Genomic DNA, 27337 nt, shown 5'->3' with positions numbered 1-27337 from the left:
TGTTTGGTGAGGTGAGGTATGTTTAATTAATGGACGCCAAGTTGAAAATTTTGAATACCCGTGCGCATACTTTTGAATACTTTTGAAAATACTGAATACAGACTAAATTCCCGTCGTGTCTTGGCATTCAGAGGTGGTCAAAGAGAACGTTCGACAATTCATGATCGAGTCAACTATCAAGATCCATTTAAACAATTATATGCACTGCCTTCAATGATGGTTGTGCCAGTGCAGTAAGCCCAAAAGATTTTTGAGAATATTCATCAATAACTGGCAAAATTTCATTCTATATTTTCTCGAAGATTACTCATGAATATGGTTTTGTTCGATGGTTTTATTGAGTGTTTAGAGGGTGGTAAAGGGGCTACTGCTGATGTCGCGTCAGTGTGGGCTGTGCCGTGGAGCGTGACGCAGCAAGACAGTGAGCGCGGTAGTTGCACTCATGGTTGTCGTGTTTCTTAGTTCTTATCTGTTTAAACTTGTATCTTCACACATGCTATGTTGTTTGCTCTACCATATTTGCTGCACAAATTTCAGATACATTTTTTTTACTGATTCTCAGAAAGAATTAGTTTAATTACTTCTTATAGCTCAACTGGAACGGAAATTCGAATTCCTATTGTAAATTCAAGATAAGCAAAAGATATTACCACGATCACTTGTACTGTTTTTCTCTCAATATATTTTGCTTGTGCTTTCAAGTTGTGCAGCAGAGTGCTAATATCTGTGCTGTGTTTTTCACTCACATCAGATATTTTCATGATTTACGGTTCTAGTACATTTTTGTTCCCATCGATTTTATTGGTCATAAAAATATTAATAAATATTTGAACTTGGCCTAACCAAAGGCGTATATTATTGCCGAATTCAATGTGTGTACAAGCGTTTGTAATGGTGAAGTTAGCGTTTTGTCCATAGGTACTGTGCATCAGTGCAACATCCTTAACATTGAAAGTGAATTTCACCGACCGATCTTCGCGCTTCTCTGAGGTTAGGGTAAGTCTCGGCGATATGAGTTGTCTAATATTTCTCTGAATTGCTTTTAAGAATTTGAGCGTTTATATTTCGGGCTTGATTGATCAAAAATTGCATAATAATTCAGTCAAACCTCCCTTACGAAACTGGAATGCCCCCGTTCTTCTTTTTTTTTTTTAACATGAAAAGTTTTATGTATGGTTGATTTGATTCGACCATCATTGCTTTGCGTTTAGACGTTACAATTTAGCTGCACCAGTATTATTTTCACAACGTATTTTTTATTTCACTGTAAGTTCTAGGGCTTCCTCTATCCTTTTCAACGAGTTGCTTATTCTTTACGATGAGCCGACACAATGACCTGCTCGCTGGCATTGTAGCGAGCACAATATCATATCCTCTTGCGGGTGCCTGCTACCCTCGGCAGGCATCATGTTACCTCGGCTGCTGGGGAGGAAGCTAGCCAATCCTGTGTAAGAGGATGCTGTTCTTCCTGCTCATCTCCTATAGGGTCTGTGCTCAAGGATATCTTCGTCGTATCCTATGATTGCGGCCAATGTCGTGCTGAATTTTCTTAATAATTATATATTATTGCCACGCTCGATGGACTATACATGCGGCGGTGTGTAGCTTCTTCAAAATTCATCATTTATATACATTAGTTGAACTCTAAGGAGCTGAGTGGTGTCTCACCCTGTCTCAATAAGGTGTATTATGATTCATTTGCTTCTGGCATTCGTAATTGGACAGCGTTAATTAATTGTAGTACTAATCATGTTTTTTATTGAACATACTTAATGAACAAAGGTCATTCCCCTGCCTCATCCACGTTCCTTTTACAGTCGAGTTTTCTTACCAACCCATGACCAAATGTCTGTGGCTCCTAAGTCATCTGACTAACAGGCTAGTAAGATTCTTAATAAAACGAGAAGTTGCGTATTTTTAGCCTTTCATTGCAAATTGATAAGGTCTTGTTAGCTAGTGTGTGCTAATGCTGTCCCGAGCTACGTTTTATGTTCTCGACGCCTGAGGGTCTTGCTTATGTGCCCTTACCTGACATTTGTGTTCCGTGCAAGTGTCCTCCGGTACAACTCTGAATGTGAATGAAGTCGAAGTGTCACTTGTATAAAAAGTCTCCTCTATTTGAGCTCACATTTAGTTTTGAGTGTGGTTCAAGTTAAACTCGGCGATGCAACCTTCGAAATAGAATTAGTCATATATAACTCTTATATCCTTTCGGGTCGGACGTGAACGTCTCGTTCTTCGAACAATCTTGAATAGAAAGTTAATGAGGAATGATGAATGATGAGATATTATTTAACAGAGACTTATTCTTGGTCGGGGATAACTGTTATTCGGATGTGTTGATTTATAATATGTTCTTAAGTTATTGATAATGAATGAACTATCATATTGGCATGGGATGGTGTAGCATTATAACTAGAGACCACACTGCAGCTCGAGCCACACAACGTTTCTAAATGGAATTTTTAGGGTGCGATTCGTGAACTCACACATTTGTGGAAATGATTTTACTGAACAATTCATCTGTTTTTTAGCATTCTTCTTAAAAATATCTACCTTCTATTGTACCTATTCATTTCACATCTGCGCTCGAAATTTTCCTTTTTCAATGTTGAAGTTCTGCCATTAAATATGACGCTAATAAATCTAAAAAGGAGGTGTTAAATGCCATTCATCGTCGTAGAGTACAATCTCGAAAACAGACCAAATCTTTTTAGATTTTAATGTTAACGATGGTCACTTTAAATGGTTCTAACTAGAATAAATTATTCACTTTCATCCTTTCCAAATTTGGCCTTTTTTACTTTTCTCTAAGATGATTTAGTTTCTATGTATCCTTACCTGGCAAGCCTGGGGCCAGGTATATGACTCAAGTCTATCACTGGCGGCCGCCTCCACCACAGCTCTGAGACACCAATCTATTTGCCGTGCTGTGAATAACTCTAACTCTATTGTCTCCGAATAAATAAATTCACAAATTACATTCTTTATCTATTTCAAAGGTTTTCTAGTCATCAACTAAGCGCTTTGAGGCAGTTTGGTTCAGAACAATAATTCCTCGTATAATTAATTATTTACCCGTAATTTTTGAGAGAAAATTTAGAAATAAGTTTTATTCGGTGTGCTAGGGCAACGTCTCACACCCACGCTAAGCCTGCCACAACTCAGGATGATTAAAGTTAATTTATAAAAGATAAATAATTAAAGGAATAATTTATAAAATTTTCGTTTGGTTCTCGATTGTGATGCGCACGTTAGTTATGTTATAGCTTCGTTAAAAATTGTTCTAAATGCTTCGGACTAAAAGAAATTGATGTATATATTTTAGTACTGAATTCTTAACCAAACATTATGGCGTTGAATGTCTGCGCCGCCATGCAGTTTTTTATTGTTGATGCTCGGGAGAAAGTGCCACTATAAGGCAATCGAAGAAATCATTGAAGCGCCTGGCTTTTGCTCTTCTCTGTCGTGACGCCACTGAAGCAAGTCCTTTGTGATGGTAATGCAGGAAAGCTCAGATGATTTTCCTTTTGTGGTGGGTGTCTCTAACGCAAACATGACACTATTTTTAGGGAGATCGCCTGCGTAGAGCCGCTACGCAGTCTCGCTAGCATTGGGCTCATTCTCTCAATTCTTATTGTGATGTGCGTTCCTCCTTCTCTAACGGGGAAGGTTTTTGTGTCGAGAATCATAAGCTGTCGAAGAAAAACAATATATTATTGTTAGTTATCCTAAAAAATTAGCTATTAGGTTTTACTAAATTTAAAATCGCTTATTTGTCAATCAAGATTTGCTGCTGTAGGCTCACTATGGTTATTATAATTCTACCCTCAATCGAAGCCATCGTTGCTCAAAGTAAAAAACAAACTACACACACTAAATTCTTTACGAGTAACGCTGTAATGCGCATCCCTGCGATCTTGCTAGATCCCAAGGCTTCTGTAAACGATCGTCGACTAAATCTGCTGCGTGGGCGGAGCGGTCGATCGCTCAGACATTTTTTCCCTAGTGTTTCGGCTCGTGGATGCCGAAGCTTATCACCGGGTTTACTGCTGTGAGGGCACTAACAACCTTGCTCGACGATGCTTCCGATATCTATAGTGGTGGCGGGGTGCTTGCCGTGATTGCAAGAATGCTGCTGATTAATTTACGGTCTTCAGTGCCACTCTATGGATGCACGTGATTTTGGTCATTATTTTATGCCGTGAATCATTCTTGTGCATATAGTCTCGAGTTTCTTGGGCTCTGTCCTGGACTAATACTCGGCACGTGAGGCTTGCTCCTCGTTCCCTCTTAACTGCACTGCGTACCTCGCACGAGTTGCATTGCTGCTGCATGTCACTCATATAGTGCGTGCTGTGCCGCAGCACTCCGTCGGTTTGTTGGTTGCATCTCTTCTGCTCTTTGCAAAGCTCGAACGGTTTGCTAGAGATCTCGTCTTTCCGTGCGGGGTTTGAAGCAGGGTTATAATTTATGCTGTTCTTGATTATGACGTATTGATGAAAGAAATAAGTTTGGGTGCTAGGATATGGGCAAAAGTATGTTGAATATTTTCAACAAAGTCGTTTATTTTGGTGAAACAATTCTATTTTCCTATGGATATTTAGCGTGCATCACTCCAATAAGCATTTATCCATGCACCATAAATTTAATTCATAATTATTGGCCCTTTAATTATGAGCGTATTAATTTGAAAAAAATTCTATTTATATTTCTGGGATGCCTACATTTTACAATCGTTCGATGCCTACATTGCCATCGATCAGTTTCATATATGATTATTTTAATTTATCACCGTGCGATTTTCACAATAAATATACAATACAATATATTTCATCCCTTAATTGTGAACCTTTAGAGTTATTTTAAAGATATTGTTTATCAAGAATTGCGATCCTGTGTTTGAAAAAGGTTCGTAGAAAATTAAATTTTATTACTTGAATTTTATTAATTTATTACTTATAGTCTTTCATTTGACAATAATAATTTTTTTAATTCCCAGGATAGCATCAGTGGCCGCCATTCCGTGTTATAGGTAATTTTCCGAATTTACGAGATATCGAAAATATTCTTTAATATCTGGCCAGCGCATGCGAGCTCGTAGCTATTTCAAGCACAGGAGTAACTTACGTGCACAAGCATGTTCTTGATAAGTAGAGCGAACAGTCACCTCCTTGTTACGCCTCCATGTATAGGCAACGGTGTTCAGTCATACCATTAGCGTTCGCTATAGAAGCCTGCAACACCAGTTATACCAGGCGTGGTAAAATCTAGGCAACGGTGTTCAGTTATACCATCAGCGTTCGCTATAGAAGCCTGCAACACCAGTTAGTTACCGGGCGTGGTAAAATCTAGGCAACGGTGTTCAGTCATACCATCAGCGTTCGCTATAGAAGCCTGCAACACCAGTTAGTTACCAGGGGCCATACTTTCAAAACTCGCTAAGTGAATGTAAATACTTATGCTCTATTTTCTTGTCTATGATTGGTGGATTTTGCTTGAAAGGCCGTCAATGATTGGCTGATGAACTTACGATCTCTTAACTTTTTCTTGAAAGTATAGGCCCAGGCGTGGTAAAATCTAGGCAACGGTGTTCAGTCATATATCACTGTTAGAAAAAACGGTGAAAAAACGGTCCCACCGGCGTTCTAGTGGCCGGTCGACGCGTGAAAATAAACTGTTACGCCGTTTTTATCAGATGTTTTCCGGATTTTTAGTGTTAAATTAGAATAAAAACGGCAACTCGGTGTTTCTTTTCACGTGCCGACCGGCCACTGAAACGCCGGTAATACCGTTAACGGTAATTTTTCTAACAGTGATACCATCAGCGCTCGCTATAGAAGTCTGCAACACCAGTTAGTTACCAGGCGTGGTAAAATCATTTCGGCTTGTACGGGAATGCGATACTCGATTTGATTTGTGAACTTGTACTGTTTGCTCCGGATTGCAACTTGTTTGAGGCAAAGGCAGCAACGCGGCTGTTGGTCGAGAGCCTGTTCGAAAAGATCTAAAGACACGTGAGCTCATCGATTTTTTTCTTTGATATTGTGTACAATGGTTTCCTTGCATTACGTAGGTATTTATTATGCATGATAAACGGTGACTCGTTTGCACGATAGAGACACGTTACTTGTATATTTCAATATCGCGTCGAATATACGCATGAACATAATATGTTCTCCATAATCCAAAGGATACAAAGTTAGAAAACTCGTAGATTCACTTTTTTTTTCTGTAGAGCGAGGCTTGCATTATGAAGCAAGTATTGCACTGCTGTGGATGTGTGGCCTCCGAGGTTCGTCCCATGCAATGTAAGTGAATGCCATGAAAGCTGTGCTTGTGTAGGTGGTTCATTGCATGTAAGTGAACGAAACTCTTCGCTCTTGTGTCCAGTTACAAGATTTTAACGAGCGTGAACGAAGTTTAGGAATAAGGTAAAGTTTATTGTACCTGCAATGCAAACAAATAGATTTTTTTTGCTCCGAGGACTTGGGACATTTTGATGAAATTACCTTTATTCGCCGTCAGCAATCCAAGCCTGCGTAAAGTTTCACCTAGAATGTGCGAAGAATTGAATCGAAATGCGCTGCAATCTTTTTACAATATGCTATGCGTTGCTCCACGTGAACGAGATAGTGTGGCTATAATAGTAACTGTGTGCCCTTTCAAGAACTGCATCTATAATTATAATATTCTGCTGTTCAGGGTCATACTTAGTAGTTTCTTCTTGTTTAGATTGCTTTTTCGATAGGGGATTTAAAGCAACAACAAAATCTCAATTAAGTAATGTCACTCGGCAGGCTTGAAGTACCGTAACAACAAAGGTATTACTAGTAACAAAGTTCTGTCATCTGAGATATCATGATCGAATCATTGTGCCATTTGTACTGATAGTCTTCATCTGCTTCTCTTCCGCACAACGGAAACTTCCCGATATTATAGATACGAGTTGCTCCTTCGCCACCCGATCGCCCGAAGCTGCCACACCGGAGATGAGATTTTGCCTCGAGTATCATTCCGTAGGAATAGCATAGTGTGCGTGCTCGTCTCTCTTCGTGGTCGTGATGAGCGTCGACCCGCTTTCCTCTCGCCGGCAATTTCTTCGCTCTCCTTGCCTCATATTTTAGTTCACGCTCCGAGATGTCGCCTGTGATGCCGCGTCGCTAACGTGTCACTGGTCAGGGACCATACTTTCAAAACTCGCTAAGTGAACGTAAGTACTGACGCTCTTTTTTCTTGTCTATGATTGGTGGATTTTGCTTAAAAGACCGTCAATGATTGACTGATGAACTTACGATCTCTTAACTTTTTTTGAAAGCATAGGCCCTGGATGTTTGCTTTGTTTTTGGTCAGGGACCATACTTTCAAAACTCGCTAAGTGAACGTAAGTACTGACGCTCTTTTTTCTTGTCTATGATTGGTGGATTTTGCTTAAAAGACCGTCAATGATTGACTGATGAACTTACGATCTCTTGAATTTTTTGAAAGTATAGGCCCGGATACATGCCCAGTGGGGCGTCAGTAAGTCAAGTGGTGTTATCGTGCGTGAAGTCTATTTGTACGCTTGTTGAAATTCTCAATAAATGTCTGCACTTTCATCTACCTGCCAATTATATTGAAATCATCGTTCATGCGGATTGTTTTATGGAGAGTTGACAATTTAGCTCAGTTTCTCTTTTAATTTTCTCTGTAATAACTATTATTTAATTCAACGAGTAATGATTAGCAAAAAATTCTTGAGCTCTTGACTATCATGATTAAAAAGATTATTGTGTTTTTTCATTTGTTATTATTATTAGTGTTCATTGCAAACTTGTTCACTTAGAAAATGCATGGTGAACGTTCTTTAAGATGTGCATTGTTTACCGGCATTATATTCAAACCGCCACGAATGAAGAAATTTTCACTTACATATGAGGGGACAAATAATAACCCTTAGATCAGAGTTTTTGAACGTAATGCAACATGTAGACTATTTCGGGGTTGAATAAGCAATGAAAATATTATCGAGATCATGCATAATAGTGAGGGTATTATCAGTGGGAGCGTTTATAACAGCTGATCTCTGTTATACGTTCCGGTGCTGTGCGCTGTCTCACTGCTGGCGCTGTGTTTAATGCAAGTGTTTATTGGGACGACATCCCTGCTGCGTGTCTGCCCTGCTGTATTGTTTGATGTTTTGTTCCTGTCTCTGTGTGCCTCTTCTACCTGTGAGCTGTTCTCACAATCCGCGCTCTTTGGCATGATGCAAAACTAAGAAGATTTCTGTACAAATCATGATTTTTGTAATAGGTATTTTATTTTGATGAATTTCAATTGCAGTTTTTCTTTGCAATGTAGAGAAAATTTCCCGTGACTATGAAATGCTCAAATAATGCGGCTTTGCTTCGTATAAAACTTCAGTGTCCAGCACTCTGCATTCAGTAGGTAGTACTTAGAGCGCCATAAACTATAGAAGTGATGACAGTGTAAATGAATGTAAGATGGTAGCACAGGTTGGGGCTGTTTGGTGTGAGGAGCGCTGGGTGTGGATGGGGAAATGATGGGGAGAGATTGTGAGTGTTTTATGTGTGATGAGATGTGAAAGAAAGTTAAGCACGTGATGGTGGAATGTGAGGCGCATGGATGAGCGCCGAGATGTGATGAAGATGATTCTAAATGAAGCAGGAGGGTTAAGTGCATGTGAGAACAGGTGTGGAGGCACTTAAAAGTATGGTGATAACTATGTATATATTTTTTAGTATGATTTTCAGCACCTACTGCAAATTTATTTTTTTTCAGTTATGGTGTTATTTTTTCTGCCCCATCCTCCTATTATGGTCTTTAATATGTTTGAACTTGACAAATTTTCAGGAAGAATCGTAAATCCTATTATCTGTTGACTCAATTCCTTATGTCTCATGTTTTTAATTTATTAAATTATTGTTATTTATTTCAAAATGGGGGGGGAGAATAACTGTCTTTTATCGGGCCAAGTTTAATTTTTACAGCGTATTTTTTAATCTCAAAATTTTCGATCTGCTTCACTGGTCTTCTAACGATTGGTTCGGTTCGCACCTCATGCTTTCCGGCATCTGAAGCAAAGGATGCTCCATTATATTGATTGATTGATTGATTGATTTTTATTCACAAAGGAGCTCTAGTTACAATTCAAAAGAGAAAAAGAAAAACATTTACAAAATAATAGAGACATCCAAGTGAATGCCCATAAGCAGATAAGCTTCGCAGGCAACATAGGTGATTTAAAACTCTATTCCAACGATAAGTCAAAGAAGTTAAGAGTAACAGAAAGTTTCTAAATTAAACACATACAAGGAATAAAACCTCAAGAAAACTGATAACAGGATGTCACTAAAATTAAGCGTAACAAAGCAATATCAATATAACAGTGATTAAAGATGGTAAAAACTTGAAATATAGAGTCAAAAATATTCAGAACCTGCATATATATTATAATGACAAAGTGGATGATTACTTGTGAGCTCTTCGAGAACTTGCAAGCATTTTCTCTGTTAAAATATGAACTCGGTCGATAAAAATAAGAATACCTTGTCTACCAGCGATGATTCGACTGCATTTTTAAATTGTGTAACCGCCTGACCGGAAATTCTTATCGTTATTGTCACTTTTATATTTTTCTCTCTTGAATCGATTGCTTGTCTTAGGTTTGTGTGCTAGCAGTCGGAGATGCAGCGATGTTTGGATAGCAGTTTCTTGCTCCTGGTATTGACTACAGCCTTGTCCTTGTAATGCCTTGCCATGTAATGCCTTGCCATGTAATGCCTTGCCATGTAATGCCTTGCCATGCAATGCCTTGCCATGTAATGCCTTGCCCATGTAATGCCTTGCCATGTAATGCCTTGCCCATGTAATGCCTTGCTATGTAATGCCTTGCCATTTTAATACCTTGACCATCTGCCTAAGTGATCTCCTAACTCGTGCTCCATGTTTCTTTCCATGAGGCAAACTGACTGAACTTTCCATGAGGCCATTACGTGCGCCAGCTACCTTGCCGGGTATCGCAGAGCATCCCGCGGAATGGAAGTTTGATAGGAATTGCAGTTTACGTCGTCGTTTCCGCTTAATATTTCCGTAGGAACTAAGAAACAAAATAAGACGCTTATAGGCTCCTTCACAATACCGAAGTGGAGTAAATTTTATCGTAGAAAGGCCAATTATCAATCGTGCACTGTAGAATGAGACTTGAAATGATTTTAATTCATCATGTTTGACTGATTTCTAATTCATCGTGTTTGATTGAATATTTTCGAGTGATGCATGGAATAATGTCGCAGTAGTTTCAATACATCTGTTCTGGTCGCGCTAGAAACTGCATGTCAACTGCTGGGCAGTTGATCAAACACTCGCTCAAAGCTGGTCAGGTGCCTTGATATTTTAACAGAAATGAGGGAAAGAATCGAGTTACTGCAGCGTATTCTTATGAAAGTTCACTTAATTTTGCGGTCACTTTATTATTATTTTCTGAGAATATTAACATCTAGATATACCTTGTATTGTATCGATATCTCGATACGATATCTCTCGTGTCTAAATACTTGATTTTTTCTGTATAGTTTCTGGTGAGTGATAATCCTGTTATATATCTTGTTAACTCTGACTGTTAAGACTTAGTAAAGTCAAGTTAATGTATATACTATACAAAATTTCAGCTGGGTTAAGTGAAATGCGTACTTTCAACTTGTAAATAACAGTTCACTCGGAGCTAATGCCATCACTGTGAGGATTCGTTGGAGCGCAGCCGTGCTTTCTGCTTCCGCTGCTCCGTGAAAGTCGCGCTCACTTCCGTTCTTAGCAAGCGACCAATGCACTGCGCTGTGCAGAGACTCCATCCTGTGTCGGTTATTGGGTGGCAAGTCTCTGACGTAGCACTGAAGAAAGTCTCTGGCACGGTACTGAGGAAAGTCACTGGAGTGGCACTGAGGAAAATATCTGGAGTGGCACTGAGGAAAGTCTGTGCATGGGGTTGCACTGAGGAGTTCATTGATTGAGTCCATATTATAGATTGATTTCATATTAAGCGAATCTGCAAAAAAATTGGAAGTATGCAAAAGTAATTTACTGACACTATAATGAATGTCCCCTGCTGAAACAGCTACACATTACGGTATTTGTTTCTCTGACACGTCAATCTCTGTAGCCAAGTAGAGCGGTCAATAGTATAAAAAATGTACAAAAAATCGCATCGGAATTATGCAAAACTGTTCGAATAAATTCGACTGCGACCAAAACTACTTTTCTGCCATGGATTGGTGACGCGTGTCAGAAGGTATTTGAGGCCTTAACAAAACGAACAAAGAATTAACTTTTGTACATTTTAATTTGAGTGGAAAGAAATCCTACAATTTTGTTAGCTCCGGGGATCTTACGTTGAAACAACAACGTTGAATAATCGTCATTTCAACGAAGTTAACTCGTAATTAACGTTGTTTAGTCGTCATTGGCCTGAAGGCTTATTCCAAGTAAAAATCAATATAAAAATACTAGCAATATAAATAATAATAATACCTCAGTGAATTCTATCAAAGAAATTTTGAGCCGAAATTTTTACTGAAACAAATTATTAGCTTCTCTCAAACCGCACTTTCACGGCAAGCTCAAACTTTTCAATGTCTCCCTTTTATGTTATCTTCCACGATAAATGTTCTGAAGCTCTGAAATACTTTTTCAAGTCGCAACTCATCGTTTTTTAGATCATGTTCACTTGGACTGGGAGACTGAATCAGAGTGCATTAAATGCCATTATATCAATCGCATTATTTTGCCCGCAATCGACATGACAGTTCATTCGTATTTACTCGGATTACGTGAACGTCCACTGTCAAAAACGCTATATTTCAGTATCTCAAAAGCTCCAATTTTTATTGCACTTTTCTCTATTGATTTAGCCGGTCTTGCGTTGATGTCTCGATGCTAATTTGTATTTACTCGGAACACGTGAACGTCCACTGTCAAAAACGCTTCATTTTAGTATCTCAAAAGCTCCAATTTTCACTGCACTCTTCTATATAGATTTAGCCGGTCTTGCGTTGATGTCTCGATGTTTATGCCAGTCTTGCCGCGTACGCCGCTCTCCACTTACAGCCGTGACGGGCCGCTCTNACCACTCTAGGCCGCTATTGGCATGCAGCTATTGGTAGCTACGGACAACTCTAGGGCCTGTCTCTTATACACATCTAGATGTGTATAAGAGACAGCTGCTGTGCTGCTGCTGCTGTGCTGCTGCTGCGGCTCTCAGTGCAGCTGTTTCACTGCCGTGCTCTGTCATGTCACTGTTTGTTTCTATTCTTTTTATAATACTATACTAGCAAGAACCATGCAGCTCATATGAAACAGTACCGCTCTCTTACCGATCAACGACACATTTCCTTGTAAAATCGCTCAGAATTTTCTGACTGGAGCGATTTGATATTACATTTTATAGTCCTATAAACATCAACACTTCGCCATCATCACGCGTATTTTGGTGCACGTGCCAATATAATATGTATTTGAGCTTCACGCCATTATTGTAGTTTATGGCGGTAGCGTACACGTGACCTCATAACGCTATCGCTGTGTCCGGCAGGACTGCGCGCTGCACTTGTCCATCTCACGTTTAAATTCTAATCGTTCCCGTTTGTGGCGCGGACGTGGTGCTTACCATTGCAATGCTCTTGTTCGTTTCTGAAATACATTTATTTTCCCCTCAACAACTTGCGTATAGCTATCGCAAGCTTATTAGAGAAACTTGCGCATAGCTATCGCAAGCTTATTAGAGAAACTTGCGCATTGCTATCGCCTAATTCTTATCTCGCGGTAATAGCTGATTAATTTTCACAGTGACCTTCACGTAATTTTCACGTTACGTATCACGTAATTTTGCATGGATACATTTGTTTTTCACTTCTCGCGCCCATTGGTCGCTGAGCATGTTCTATTCCTTTACAAATATCTCTCGTGTTTTTTCCCGCCGTTTATTCTTTATTGCAGCGATACTACACACGTTTTTATTTTAAAAATGTCTGGAGAGTGTTACAAGGATAGCGTTGTATAATAATTTTTTTTGTTGGTTATCGGCTTGTACCATTTGGAATGTCGCCTGTCAGAGGAATACGTGTAGTTTAAAGTTTTAACTCATTTTAAGTTGAGTTGGCGCTGCTATCTTGGATAAAAGTTTGAGTGTGTGAAGGCAGATTGTTTTGGCTGAGCGTTATCAGCTTATCAAGCTTGCTCTCAGCCCCCGGAACTTATAGAGGCTCCGAGGGAACAAGGGCGCCCCCGCCTCCCTCGCCTGCTCCTCGACGACTTTAAAGCAGCACTGCCTCTGCCTCGACTAGCTCTGCTTCTGCTGAATGTGCTCGAATTATACCAATCATCCCTCAAATCTAAAAAGGTACATGAAATTTCCAATGATTAATCAAATCTAAAAAGGTACATGAAATTTCCAATGATTAATCAAATCGACCTAAATGTTGCTTTAGGGCATTTGCTGGTTTTTATCCGAGTTGTTCTTTCATCGCACGTTCCAATTCCATTTACCCGCTTGCCGACGTGTGAGATCTGCCTGTGTAATTAGAATTGGACGAGCTGCTGAATGTGCTCGAATTATACCAATCATCCCTACATCAAAATTCATTGAACTGTAACGTAATTATATGTTATAATACAACATATCATAATTATTACAGCAAATCAGTTTCGGGCTGTTAATTTGGTGGGGAAGAGTTTAATTTTTCCTGGAAATTTGAGATTTGGCTTGATTTTCGACAAGATCAAACTTGGTTTACGTAATATTCTATAGTGACGAACAGTTTTTAAAGTATAATTTTAAATTGGAATAGATCTAATTTAAAAAGAAATTCTTCCTTTGTTGCTTGTGAATGTTTTATATTTGAGCCCGCAACTCCATTGACATTCTTTTGAATTTCAAATGGAACCATCCTGAACAGGAAGCATACCTTTCATGCATGCGGGTCTTTTCGCGGCAATATCCTGGTTGTTGCGTTGTTTTGTAGTGCGACAACTCGTTTGGATTCCTGAAACTTGTTTCCGTTCTGATGCACCCAAATGCTGAACTGATAACGAGAGGATACGTTGATGGCTGTACGTAGTAAATACTTCATGCGAGTCTGTGTCATTTCCTTGACCTGCTCACGTCTCAGTATTTCTGCTCTGCCTCTCCAGCTCACGCAACAGCATTTCTGCTCTGCTTGACTGGCTCACGCCATGGCATCACTGCTCATTTTGTGATTTCCGAGCGAAATCTAAAATTGCCGCCTGCCCTGTCGTTAGACTTGGAAAATTTAATCCTTTAGAAATGTGCAGAGGAACAAATGTTAACACATCTTCCCGGACGCCCTCTAGCTGGTCCGCACATTGTATCTTTACCATAAGTACGTACATTGTATTTAATAATTATTGCCCGAACTGAAAATTATCTTATTACAATGAAGATGGTTCCTTGTCTGGATGTAACAGACGCTTAAGTTCAATGCCGTTTTCATTTTGTCTGACATACTCAAATTCTTGTTGACTGAGTCTGCCATTCAGATCTTTTCTTTCCGCTGAGGCGACATGCGATAATTATTTCGTTCATTCAATTCATTACTGCTTCTCATTTTCCATATGGGCCCCTCTCATAAAAGTTTTAACACGACTTGAACTTTTTCTTTGTTAGAACGTATGAATTAACGGGCAACACAGTATCGTTGTTGTTCCTACGAACGCAAGGAAAGTCAGTACCACCAACCAATGTACAACTGTGCGCTGTTAAGTTGAGCCATGTGAATTCTTCCATCATTTTACAATTGCTTGTGTCTTTTTTTCTTCGTATCAACTTTGACTCATCTATACTTCTATACTGCTGCTTTGCAAGGAATTTTCATATGAGCACAATATCTCTCATTTATTGGTGTATTACTATGTGATATGATATCCATGCATACATTGTATAGAAAGGCGGGCTAGACACTACGGCAACATGATACATGATAGGATGAAGTCTCATTGAAATACTGATTTAATGTGAGGCACGCGGACGGTAAACTCGTCAATGAAGTAGCCAGGATTAGAGTGTAATCATTGACGTGGGCACGACAGTGGCCTTAAAAATAACCGAGGCTGAAGTCCATCGATCGATGAGGTTCGGTCTGTGTGGCCCCTCTGAGGTCAGCGTCGCTCTGAGGCCTCAGTGCTACCTTGGTTATGTGTCATCCGATATCTTGTCTTGACGGTTATCCTGTTATTGATCTCTTACTTCGTACCTCTTTTTAGTGCTTAATACCTTAACTGGGCTGATAAATGGTTGCTGCGTTTTAATGCACTGACAAGTCAACACTTTTTCTCGCTTCGAGTCACCGACATTTGGAACAGCCTCCCCGATTACATCGTTGACGCACTCAGTATAGACACGCGTTCAGGAACAGACTAGATAAAATAAAGGAGAAATATATGTTCAGACTTGAAATGCTCAGCACCATATCGAATGTGGTGGAAGTCTAGTAGCTATTTCAAACAATCGTCAGTTTGGAAAAGATCCGGTCAAAGGACCTGATTTTAGATCAACAACAATGACGCAACAAATCAGGAAAAGTACAAGAATTGGCGACAGGCCACATCAGGCCTATTATTCAGCGCCGACATCACTATGTTATGAAATTATATGATAATATATGGTATCCGGCGACAACGGCACGAGGCGATTTTGTTGTCTTGATAACAATTTGTTTTGTGCGCAGGTACACCGCCTGACTGCTGCTACCCTCAACCTCTCACCTTCCCTCAGCATGGCGAGCTGCCGGCGACGCCGAATTTAAGGACAGCTCTCACCTTACCGGTCAGTGCCACGGTAAAAACTTGCTATTTCTTTGTTTTTTATTCGTTGTTTGTTACGGGCAGTTATCTCTTGCACAGTTTAAGGAATATGCTCTTTGTTCGTTCTTTTAGGTTTAAGAGTTTAAATTCCGGACATGCAAGGCCTCAATTGCTGAACCCTCGGTGCAAATTTTATCTAAAATAATGTATTCACTCTGTGAAATCCTCATTTCCTGATTGCATGAGGTTATATCTGCAATTTGTCATAGAATTATTTTTCCAGGATTTTATTTACTCAGGCATTATTTTCAATGGCTTGCACTAAATATATGGAATTGAGGAAATATGAACTCCACTAAATATGGAGTTCAAACTCAATTTTTCACAGTACTAAAAATAATCTTCAAATCNGTTGCATTAATTTTTGTTGCATTGAGATTTAATTTCTATTGATGCTATTTTTGAATACAATGCGCCTCTATACATAATATAAATCACTTCTCCTGTTCAGTTTGTGTACTTACATACATTAAAATACGATTTTTCAAGTGTACGAATATTTATTTCCCCCCACTGTAAGTCTAATTTGACGATCACATGTGGCACGCTGTCGTTTATTTTACACAAAATTACAAAATTCTACCTAATAGTTTTTTCGAAAGTAAAAGAGGATTCAGAAAGGACCAATTTAATGAATGCAAATTTATTAAGATTCATCATGAAACTCAGTGGCGCTAACAATTGAGCGCTCTAATCAAGCGTCATTGCTGCAATTTTCTAGCAAAATGTTGAGACAACAATGCGTCAAAGCATTCTCTTTGGAAAAAATGTTGAAAAGCTAAAAATTTTTAATGTTTCTCTCCATAGCTCAAAAGTGTCGTGCATGTGGAAGTAGAAATTAAACATAAATAAAAATTAGACGGTAGACCAAATATCGTTGAACTTGTAGCATTATTTCGATGGAAATCAAGCAATGAAATAAAATCTACAAGTCACCGTCTAAAAGTAATTTACGCTAAGTAAAGAAAGTCTCGTTCCAACCCGCAATAAGTATAGAACTTCTAAGTATTGTTTTTCTTTTTGCGCGATAAGTAGCGTGGACGCTCGCCTTAACAGCCCCTCCATTTTTTCGTTGACAGGCTTCAAACACACACATTACGTTAATAAATATAATAAAAAGATTACCACGAGATGTCGCAGTAATTTGTTCGTGGGTCTTGCAGGCGAAGGTCGAGGGCCAAAATGAGCACGGTTGGCGCTGTGATGCCGACCACCGCAGACACCACCATTTCCTCCATCCCACCCATCACCACACTCTCCATCCATGATGAAGTGCCCGACTTGCCTGAGGGATCTGACTCGTCAGCTGTGATCGTCGAGGGAGAAACAACGGAACCCTCATCCAGTCAAGATGTCGAGGTTCCGACCCCTGCCGAGGACGAGTCTCCCATTGCAGCCGTCGCTGGACCTAAGGACGTCGGGGAAGGGGCGAAGGCAGAAGCAGGCGTCGAAAATGAACAGCCCGAGGTTGAGGCTATATCCGATGGTCGTCGGTTTTTCTGTCGGGAGTGGGTCTGGATTAAATTGTGGGCGTGCGTGGAGCAGCGGCCGGCAGCGAAGACTTGCGGTGCGCTGCTCATGGCTGGACCAGGTGCCGGCAAAACTGCGCTCTGCCACGAACTGGTCAACCCGAGTGCCAATCACGGCCGTCACGCTGCACAGCTTCAGTCGAGGCTGTTAGCTCATCATTTCTGTCATGCTCACGATATGCTGTCGCTCTGCGTTGCAAACTTTGTTCAATCTCTCGTGACTCAGCTGTCATATTCGCCCTTACTCCCCGGGTACAAAGAAAAGCTCGAAGTTCCTGATATCAAGGCTGCACTGGAGGTACGGGCGCTCTACCATAATCCTGATGAGGCTTTCAGACGCGCGGTGCTCTTTCCTCTCTCGGAGATCCCGAGCCCGCAGAAGACGTTGCTGCTGGTCGTTGACAGCGTTGATGAGGACGCTCTTACCAACTCAGAGAGCAGCTGTGATGCACCTGGCACTTTTTTGGCATGCAAACCTAGCAATACATCACGAACTGTTGCTGATCTCTTGGCAAGTCATCATCACTTGCTTCCCTCGTGGCTTCTGCTAGTTGTATCTGCCCGTCGCTGTTCGCGTTTCATAACAAAACAATTTACAGGCTTCAGAAGAATCTCTCTAGATGATTTAAGGCGGAATCAAGTTGTCCGAGACGTGCAACAATACATTTTATGCCGCCTGGATCGTGAACCTGCTCTAAGAAATCATTTGTCTCGCGAAACTGCCGAAATGCTTAACCAGTTACACATCAAAAGCAATGGATGCTTTTTGTACCTGGAAAAAGTTCTTGATGGTGTATCTGAAGGTTGGGTGACGCTACGGGAAATACGTGACATTCCCGGCACGCTGAACGGTCTTTACCTATGGCTGTGCCAGCGCTTGTACCCAAGGCGAAATTTTCAGCGCGTTGCTCCTTTACTGGCAGTGGCGCTGGCTGCTCGCCAGGCCTTGACACCAGAAGAGCTCAGGGAAGCCATTCGAACACGAGCACCGGACATGTCGGAGGAAGAGTGGAGCAAGAGGTGGGGACTCCTGCGACGTGTGCTGTGTCCGTACTCGCCCCGGGTTGTTATGTTTCACCACAGTTTCGCTGAGTGGCTGCTCGACGTGAAACACTGCACGCAGAAGTATCTGGTGGATGTGTCACAAGGGCACGCTATGCTGGCCATGAACTTGTCACTCCGAGCTCCTACTCTCAACCCTGCCAGGGTGCAAGACTTTGCCTTCCACTTGGCCCGCATGCCCGTGCAGGCGCCGCTGGAGCCGTGCCACCTGGCGCAATGGCTGGTAGCGGCAGGCACTCCACTCGAGACCTGCTTTGAACACGTGGGGCCTCTGGACCATCGCGCCGTCAGGCTGCTGCTGGAGGCGGGGGCTGAGCCTCCCCCTGACCCTCTGTTCGAAGAGGAAGCGTCGGTCGAGGAGGACGAAGAGGACGAGGAGGATGAAGTAGAGGGCGAGGATGAGGAAGAAGACGGCGGGGCTGTCGAAGAAGTGACAAACGATGAAGGAGGGAAGCCGGGCGAAGAACAAAGTTGTGTGAAGTATAAAGAATTAGGAACTGAATCAGAATTTCAGAACACTCCCAAGCCGGGGACCACAATTGTTCCAGAGGAATCTAACTTAAACGATATATTCACGAATAACTTTAAACTTGTAAATACGGATAGGTCTTCTTTATTAAGCAAAAGTGATATTGTACATAGCGAAGGATATTTAAATGGAGCGTCTATACAGAATGAACCTAATCCCGTCAACAGCCGGCCTCGGTCGAGTAGCACGGAGATAATGTGTAGCTTGTCAGAGCTGCAGACGTCGGTGGAGAGCAGCTGCGTGAGTAGCAGTCGCGGCACCAGCGGAGGTCGCCTCAGCACCGCCAGTAGCGCCGCCTCAAGCCGACGAGCGGGACGCCGAGAACAGCGCCGCCGGCAACGCGAGGACCCCTTGTACCCGTACCTGCGTGGGGGTCCCGTGGACCAGCGGGATGCTGCGGGGCGAACCCTTCTGCACACGGCGGCACACCAGGGCGACGCATCTCTAGTGCGTCTCTTGCTTGAGTCCCATGCGTCGCATTCACTGCAGGACTGCGGAGGCCAGACGCCTCTACATCTCGCTGCCCGCCAAGGCCACGCAGAAGTCGTAGCCATTCTTTTAGCCCATAACGCCGACCCTGACCTCGCTGATGGCGATGGCTGGACGGCACTCAGGTCTGCGGCCTGGGGCGGTCACGCTGACGTGGTGTCGGTGCTGCTGCGGGGCCGCGCACAGGTCGACCTCGCTGATGCTGACGGGCGCACGGCTCTGAGAGCCGCGGCCTGGGGAGGCCACGAGGAGGTCGTGGCTTTGTTGCTGCAGCACAAAGCCTCCGTTGACCTTGCCGACAGCGAAGGCCGGACGCCGCTGATCGCCGCGGCGTACATGGGACACGGCGAGATCGTCGAGCCTCTGCTCGCTGCTGGCGCTGATGTCAACCATGCTGATGTGGACGGCAGGACGGCGCTGAGTGTGGCCGCTCTCTGTGTGGCCGCCAGCGAAGGACACATAAAGGTGGTCACTACGCTGCTCGAGCAAGGCGCGCACGTTGACCATCAGGACTGTGATGGCCTCACTCCACTTCTGGTTGCTGCATTCGAAGGACACACGTACGTTTAGTCACTTGTCTCAATATTAAAACTTATGTCTGGGCTGAATCATATCGATTTCATGTCACGTTTTTATGATTTACTTGCATTATAAGAGACTAATTACCAGTACGAACCCTGTAAGTGTTTAACCGGAATTTACGGGAAACGTGTTGATTTAAAAATTTTAAATCAATCCCGGTTAGAGTGCTCATTATCATTATTTAATTACAAAAAAACTGAAATTTTTCTTCTGACTCTTATGTATTTGGCTATAATATTGTTACGTTGGCAGTGAGGTGTGCGAGCTGCTGCTGGACTACGACGCGGACGTGGACCACGTCGACAGGTCCGGCCGTACGCCGCTGCTGGCCGCGGCGTCCATGGGGCACGCCGCTGTAGTGCAGCGCCTGCTCTTCTGGGGCTGCTATGTCGACCACATCGACGCTGAGGGCCGCACTGTGCTTAGCGTTGCTGCTGCTCAAGGATCGCTGGTCAGTTCTGCTCAACTATTAATACTAAAGCAAATTCCTTGAGAAATGTGAATTGATGTCCCGGTGATATTGCCGGTGTCGAATGTCTTATTATATAATGAAGGTTTTCTCGTTATGATTTAGCCATTAATTTCTTTTTTATGTCAAACGAACATAAAATGTACATTGCTGCGCCTTTTTCATCATTATGTACTGTGGAACCACTTACATATTCATGTTTTTCTTGCAGGAAACAGTGAACTTACTGCTGGCACGAGGACTAGACGAGACGCACCGGGACAACGCCGGCTGGACGCCGCTGCACTACGCCAGCTTTGAAGGCCACAGCGCCGTGGCTGCGGCCCTCATCGCCGCCGGCGCGCGCGTCAATCAGACGGACAACGACGGCAAGCACAGCCTTGTGCTGGCCGCCCAGGAGGGCCATGCTCAGGTCGTGGCTCTCTTGATGGACTCGGGAGCTGATATTGACCACACGAGTCACGATGGGCGCTCTGCCCTGCGCGTGGCGGCGCTGGAAGGCCACAAAGATGTCGTTCATTTGTTGCTATGCCGCGGGGCTGATCTCAGCTACAGAGACGCCGATGGTCGCACCACGCTTTACCTTCTTGCGCTTGAGAATAATTTATCGATGGCTCGTTTTCTTCTGGAAAGTAATGCTGACGTTAGCGCTACAGACTTGGAAGGAAGGACTCCGTTGCACGTAACTGCGTGGCAGGGGCATTCCCATATGGTGGCGCTCCTGCTCGCGCATGGGGCGGCAGTAGATGCCACGGACTGCGAGAAACGCACGCCTCTGCAGAGCGCTGCTTGGCAGGGCCATAGTCAGATTGTGCGGCTGTTGCTGGAAGCAGGAGCCGCGGTCGACCACACCTGCTCGCAGGGCGCCACTGCGCTCTCAATTGCAGCCCAAGAAGGCCACGAGGAGTGCGTTGTAGAACTGCTGAAACACGGAGCTAATCCTTCCCATTCTGATCGGTGTGGTCGAACTGCCATTAAAGTCGCCCTCAAAGGAGGTCATCATAAACTAGCAAAACTTCTGGAGGACCATTTAGAGAAATGCGGGCAGACTACAGCCAATTACGTCAACGCCAGTGCGTTGGACGCCAGCAAGCAGCCGTGCTCAGCTCTTCTGTGTCCCGGCCTGACTTCTTCCCCGGCCGACTCTCCTGAGTCGACTTTCGAGAAGCGGCGATCAACGGCCTCACTGGGCCAGTCGTCGAAATCTTCTAATTTGACCTCCAGCACTCGGTCCTCCGGCGGCCACCGCTCGTCCGTGCAAAAGTCGAAAGCCCTTCCTGCTCCATCAGCGCCCGTGTCGTCCATCATGTCACCTTTGCTGAGCTTCACGCAGCAGCTGCAGCAGTGCGGCCGTGGACGCCGTCCACCGCCCTCCACCCAGCCCGCCGCCCACACGCCCATGGACGATTCGTCGTCGCCCATTTACGCTTCACCGCCCGTTTCTCCCCTTAGCGACCACGGGGGCCCGATGTCGAGCATGGTAGGCGAGTCATGCTATCCTGGCCTCCGTCGATACGAAGGATACATGGGCGGCTCGACGCACGTCAATCCTGTGGTGGCGCTCATGGACGAGGAATATTGCATGTCCTTCTATAAGGGGCAGCGTCCTGCCACCGCTCCTCTCCTGCAGTCTTCTTCACAGGTACTTATGACTCTCACGCTGTTGTAATCAATCTCATAGAATCTTATCAACCTGTTAGCAGGCTCAAATTAATGCAGATACACGGAATAATAATTTGTGAAATCTTGACGCGCTGACTAAACCATTGTGTTCTTTGTCTCTCCCATTAATATGACTCTCAATTTTTTCGGTAGATTGATATTCCTTGTGTTCAGGCTGGGCGATCATCGGCCGGCAGCAGCAGCGGAGGAGGCGGGTACTCCCCTTCGGGCTACTCCTTCAGCTCTGACCAGCACATGCGCATCATCCTTGGCACCCCGCGCTCTCCTGAACCTACAAGACCTAAACGCAACGGCATCGTCACCAACACCAGCTTGAAAGTAGGTCTTCATATCCTGATATGCACACTTGTGAATATTAAATCTTTCTTTCACGTGTGCTAAATTTATTAGTTTTTCACTACTTTCTTTTTAAGAATACGCCAATAATTGTTGATTACGCTGAAACGTTTTAATTTATTGGTGTTTTGTGCAGGCTGCGCAGTCTAAAGCAGCACACCTCCTCCGTAACGGCCTGCAAGCTGGCCGTAGCCGCGTCTCCAGCAACGCACCTACGCGACCCAGCGGCTTGCCGCTCAAGAAAGAAACCCCGCTATGACTTACGCTTACGGGCGAGTTTATCTTACTTAGCGACAGCCAGGTCCTCCTTTAACATATTGGTCGACGTCATTGCTGATGATTCGTTACTATTACACTCGCTCCGTGTGCCTTACTGTTTGTTTTGAGAACAGACAGAGAGGTATGAGCTATGCCACTCTCCCTCATACTACTCGCTGTGCTCTACTCTCCCTCCCGGTAGTAAAGCATTCATGTTAGGTATAAAGTGCTAAACTCTCCCTATCTGTAGTAAAGCATTCATGTGAGGTATGAAGTGCTTTACTCTTCCTGTAGTGAAGCATTCTTGTGAGGTATGAATTGCTCTACTCTCCCTGTAGTAAAGCATTCTTGTGAAATAGCTACTAAGCAACAACTACCTGATCAGCTTCCAGCAAACCAGAAAAGTCTTCATTATCACGTACTTCCTACACTTGTTTACGATGATTTCCTCTGCTTGAAATTATTTCGGTATTACAATTATTTGGCTTCATCTTCTCGAATTTTACTTCCTTCTCATGCCCATCAATTTCATCAAGCATCTTATCTGTAACGACGATTGTTGGAAGCTACTGTTCATCACTTCAAAATTGATCAATTATCTGTATATTGAAATAATTACTCGGACGAAATAATTTTCTTTATTTATTTATGGAAGCAATATTCATGGAAGTAATTGTGATCTCGTTGCCAACAGGCCGCCGCTCCCGTCACTAAGCTGCATGCGGTCTCCTGTAACTCCTGTGTGTCTTCTCAGCATCGCCGTGAATAAAGACTTTAGATTGCGATTGTAAGAGCATGAGGTTCTTATCACAAACACTGTGGTTTCAAGACGGCAATCATCCTTCGCCAACGGATCTTTGATTCCTCCACACCTCAATTTGAAATTAATCACCATCTATATCAATGTTTGCTAGCCGATTTTAAAGCTGGACCATTTTTTTTCGTGACTAAAGTCGGTCTTGTGCTAATATTTCTTTTATCTCGCTGTGTTTTTGTGCTTGTTCTGTATTGGTTGACAGAGAACCACTGTATACTGTCACTCTACTTGTGACCAGAAAGAGAGTACTACTGCTCGAGTGTGAAATGTTTCATTTTTGAACATTCAATAAGATCTTTTCAATATTTGATTGGCCTAGAGTGGTAAATTTTTTACTTTAGAATGCATTTTGCAGACTAAAGCGTATCAATATGTGCAATTGTGGTTTTGCTTTGTCAGAAAGAAAGCCAATTCATGTTTGGTACCACGTTCTAGATGTGCTGTATCATATTCTCTTGAAAGCCTTTCGTGTTTGTGATACTCATGACGAAATGGCGAATGATGTATCAAGATATTTTTCATGGCACATACAAAAATATCTCAAGTTGGGCTTCCTACAAATTTTACCAACAATTGGTTAACACTATAACGGAAATTTTTGTTTTTACGCTAAAATTGAAGTTATTGTTGACTTAAGTTAGTTTAATTTCATGTGGGCGGCGAGGAGTAGAAAGGAGTAGGCGTAGGAGCATGAAAGGAGTAGTAGTCAGTATCACGTAGTATGTGGAGCTGTACTTTATCTTGTCATCGTAGCTACAAATTGTGAATTGAGCTTTTTAGTTTTGTCTGCACGCGATTTATGGTCGTTGCAGCTTCGGTTACTTGCTGCCATCATGCATGCAGTCTTCTTTTATGTTCGGCGTATGGCTGCAATCTACCTCGGGTCGTCTGTATGTCATAAAACACGTTCCCTAGTAAAACCTACTTATGGAATTGCTGCCAATTTGTGTTTTAAAATTCTGATATCATAACGCGATCTGTGCCAAGTTAATCTTATGAACAAAATTAGATCAGCACTGTAACGTCGTTACATATTCTCTGAAATTTGTGTATAAGTGAGGCAGTGTGTCAAGTCGCTGTTGACTCGTTTATAACAATCTTTTACCTTCTTGCTGTGGAGGAAATACAGCAATTTATATGTTTTCATGCTCAATATTAACAGCCATGATGATAAATCTTCAGTCAACTTAATTGCTGTCATTATCAGGCATAATTCCTTGTACACTGCAGAGTCATAAAATAAATCAAATATTATGATAAATTCCTAGGATTACAAAGTTCGCTCAAATTTATTTTGTTTGTTCGTAATTTCAGTATTTGCTGAAAGGATTTTTGTGTTTCGGAGTTATTGTTCATCTGCCAATTCTTATGACGGTTGCTTCGTTCACTGAGAGTCAATAAACGTACATTTTACTACATGAGGTTCCACGTGTACATATAACATGCACGTGTACAGGCTGTATGTGCTTTGGTCGTACATTAGCTGTCAAGCACTGACGTACTATAGCATCTATAGGCACTAGCGACTAATTAGATTAATGCGAGTGTACATGTATTGTGCTAATGCCTAATGAGGTCAATGCCTAATATGACCACCACTATTTATGTTATTCGCTGTACATCATAGCTTGTGATATTCTCTAGTAATAATAATATTAGCGATGTAAATGAAACGTATTCTCTATTTAAACTTTCGCTTAGGGCGTTAAGCTGTCGCAATATTTTCGATACTGATGTTGAGAACTTGTATGTTGTACGGGCCAAGCTTCTTTAGAGTTAAGCCTGCTCTTTGTATACGTGGCTTGTCGTCAACATTTCCGAAAGTTGCCCGTGTTTTCTCTAAGATCTTTATTGGTATAAAGCTGACACAGCTTCTTCCCTCTGTTGACGAAACGCAAGATGCCACAAATTTGGTAATGCCGTAGTAGAAGTTCCAGCAAATATACGTTCCTTCGTTATTTTCTAATGAGTCTTTATACTGTCAATGTGAAAACTTGACTAGATTTTATTCTGTTTCAAGTCCCATTTAACTTCATTTGAGGTTCTCAACTCGTCGCATTAGAAGCTTGCATTAATTTTGTTCTCATTCCAAGCAAGCGTTCTCAGTAGCTCGATAGTGACGGATATATAATTTAGAAGTGTGAAACTGATCTCGCTTAGTTTAGTTCGGTTTAGTTATCGGCGGACCTTAAGGAAATATTTCTTCCCAATTTTTTGCTACTCGGAAAAAAATCAAGCATTTGTAATAACGTCGTCTATTTATCTGGTTGAATTTTATTCTGGATTATCGGTAAAAATATTTTAGTCCTGTTCGGTACCATGAGTTAGTTGTGGCTCATATTTTTTGCCGAATTTTCTCTCACGGTTCAAACTTGTTCATGTTTTCGACAAATGCTTGTTTGGGAAGATATTTGAATTGTTACGAAATTATCAGTGTTTCATTAATCGTTATTATTCGACCGCTTCTCTGACAGTTTGCCCGAAAACAAAATATGCGATATCCTGCATTCAGAAGTTTCCGTGCAACGTTAATCACGAAAATTTGTTTTATTACAAATTTGGTAATGCCGTAGTAGAAGTTCCAGCAAATATACGTTCCTTCGTTATTTTCTAATGAGTCTTTATACTGTCAATGTGAAAACTTGACTAGATTTTATTCTGTTTCAAGTCCCATTTAACTTCATTTGAGGTTCTCAACTCGTCGCATTAGAAGCTTGCATTAATTTTGTTCTCATTCCAAGCAAGCGTTCTCAGTAGCTCGATAGTGACGGATATATAATTTAGAAGTGTGAAACTGATCTCGCTTAGTTTAGTTCGGTTTAGCTATCGGCGGACCTTATCGGCGGACGCCTTCCCAATTTTTTGCTACTCGGAAAAAAATCAAGCATTTGTAATAACGTCGTCTATTTATCTGGTTGAATTTTATTCTGGATTATTGGTAAAAATATTTTAGTCCCGTTCAGTACCATGAGTTAGTTGTGGCTCATATTTTTTGCCGAATTTTCTCTCACGGTTCAAACTTGTTCATGTTTTCGACAAATGCTTGTTTGGGAAGATATTTGAATTGTTACGAAATTATCAGTGTTTCATTAATCGTTATTATTCGACCGCTTCTCTGACAGTTTGCCCGAAAACAAAATATGCGATATCCTGCATTCAGAAGTTTCCGTGCAACGTTAATCACGAAAATTTGTTTTATAATCAAGTGCATTTTTAGATTTCATATCAGTGAACTCAATTTGAAGTGTCACCTTGAATCTTTTAATATTTGATACTGAACAATTAATTAGTTCGTGAATTCCTGTGCCTTCTACCCCATTGCGGAAAGCTCCTGTCTAGATCCTCAAGATATTTTCTGAAGTTGAAAGACCTGGTGAGTCCACTTTGGCCTCCCGCTCTTACATTTCTTTTTGGAATTTACCCCCCGGAATAATTGGCTTCGTTAACTCACCTGAGAAATTCTTCGTTAATGTCCTTCTACGACTGGCGGCTCTGTGCACGAATAAATAAATAAAAGGCCATCCTTAAATGGTTGGGCGCATGATAAAGTATAAAGCAGTGGCGAGTGGATAGTGTTCACGTAACTGCCAGTCTAAGTCCAGTCTCTGTCTCCGCATACATTACTGTCGTCAATGCCTTTCATATCTAAAGGTCTGCTAACTAATGTTACTGTAGTGAACCAAGGCTTAATTTTTGGTTGTGAATTTCGG

At 42.2% G+C, this 27337-nt stretch overlaps 1 protein-coding gene across 1 annotated transcript; it reads left to right on the top strand.

Annotated features, from left to right (window-relative positions):
• The first annotated feature begins 799 nt into the window (after positions 1-799).
• LOC108668611 (ankyrin repeat domain-containing protein 50-like) lies at positions 800-26167 on the top strand. Its single transcript, XM_018155853.2, has 8 exons — positions 800-996; positions 15738-15835; positions 17037-20042; positions 20317-20515; positions 20745-22175; positions 22370-22534; positions 22689-22824; positions 23505-26167. Exons 3-7 carry the CDS (start codon positions 17056-17058, stop codon positions 22809-22811), a joined length of 4905 nt encoding a protein of 1634 aa, XP_018011342.1. The 5' UTR covers positions 800-996; positions 15738-15835; positions 17037-17055; the 3' UTR covers positions 22812-22824; positions 23505-26167.
• The last annotated feature ends 1170 nt before the right edge of the window (positions 26168-27337 follow it).

This window comes from Hyalella azteca, unplaced genomic scaffold, assembly GCF_000764305.2.
Source record: "Hyalella azteca isolate HAZT.00-mixed unplaced genomic scaffold, Hazt_2.0.2 contig17145, whole genome shotgun sequence".
In the NCBI taxonomy this organism is placed as follows: Eukaryota; Metazoa; Arthropoda; class Malacostraca; order Amphipoda; family Hyalellidae; genus Hyalella; species Hyalella azteca.
This window is presented reverse-complemented; position numbering and strand designations above follow the sequence as displayed.

Coding starts and splice junctions, on each gene's coding strand:
- LOC108668611 (XM_018155853.2), top strand. CDS start 17,056: ATGAGCACGGTTGGCGCTGTGATGCCGACCACCGCAGACACCACCATT. Junction 20,043..20,316: donor GCTGCATTCGAAGGACACAC/GTACGTTTAGTC, acceptor TTACGTTGGCAG/TGAGGTGTGCGAGCTGCTGC. Junction 22,535..22,688: donor TCACCAACACCAGCTTGAAA/GTAGGTCTTCAT, acceptor TGTTTTGTGCAG/GCTGCGCAGTCTAAAGCAGC.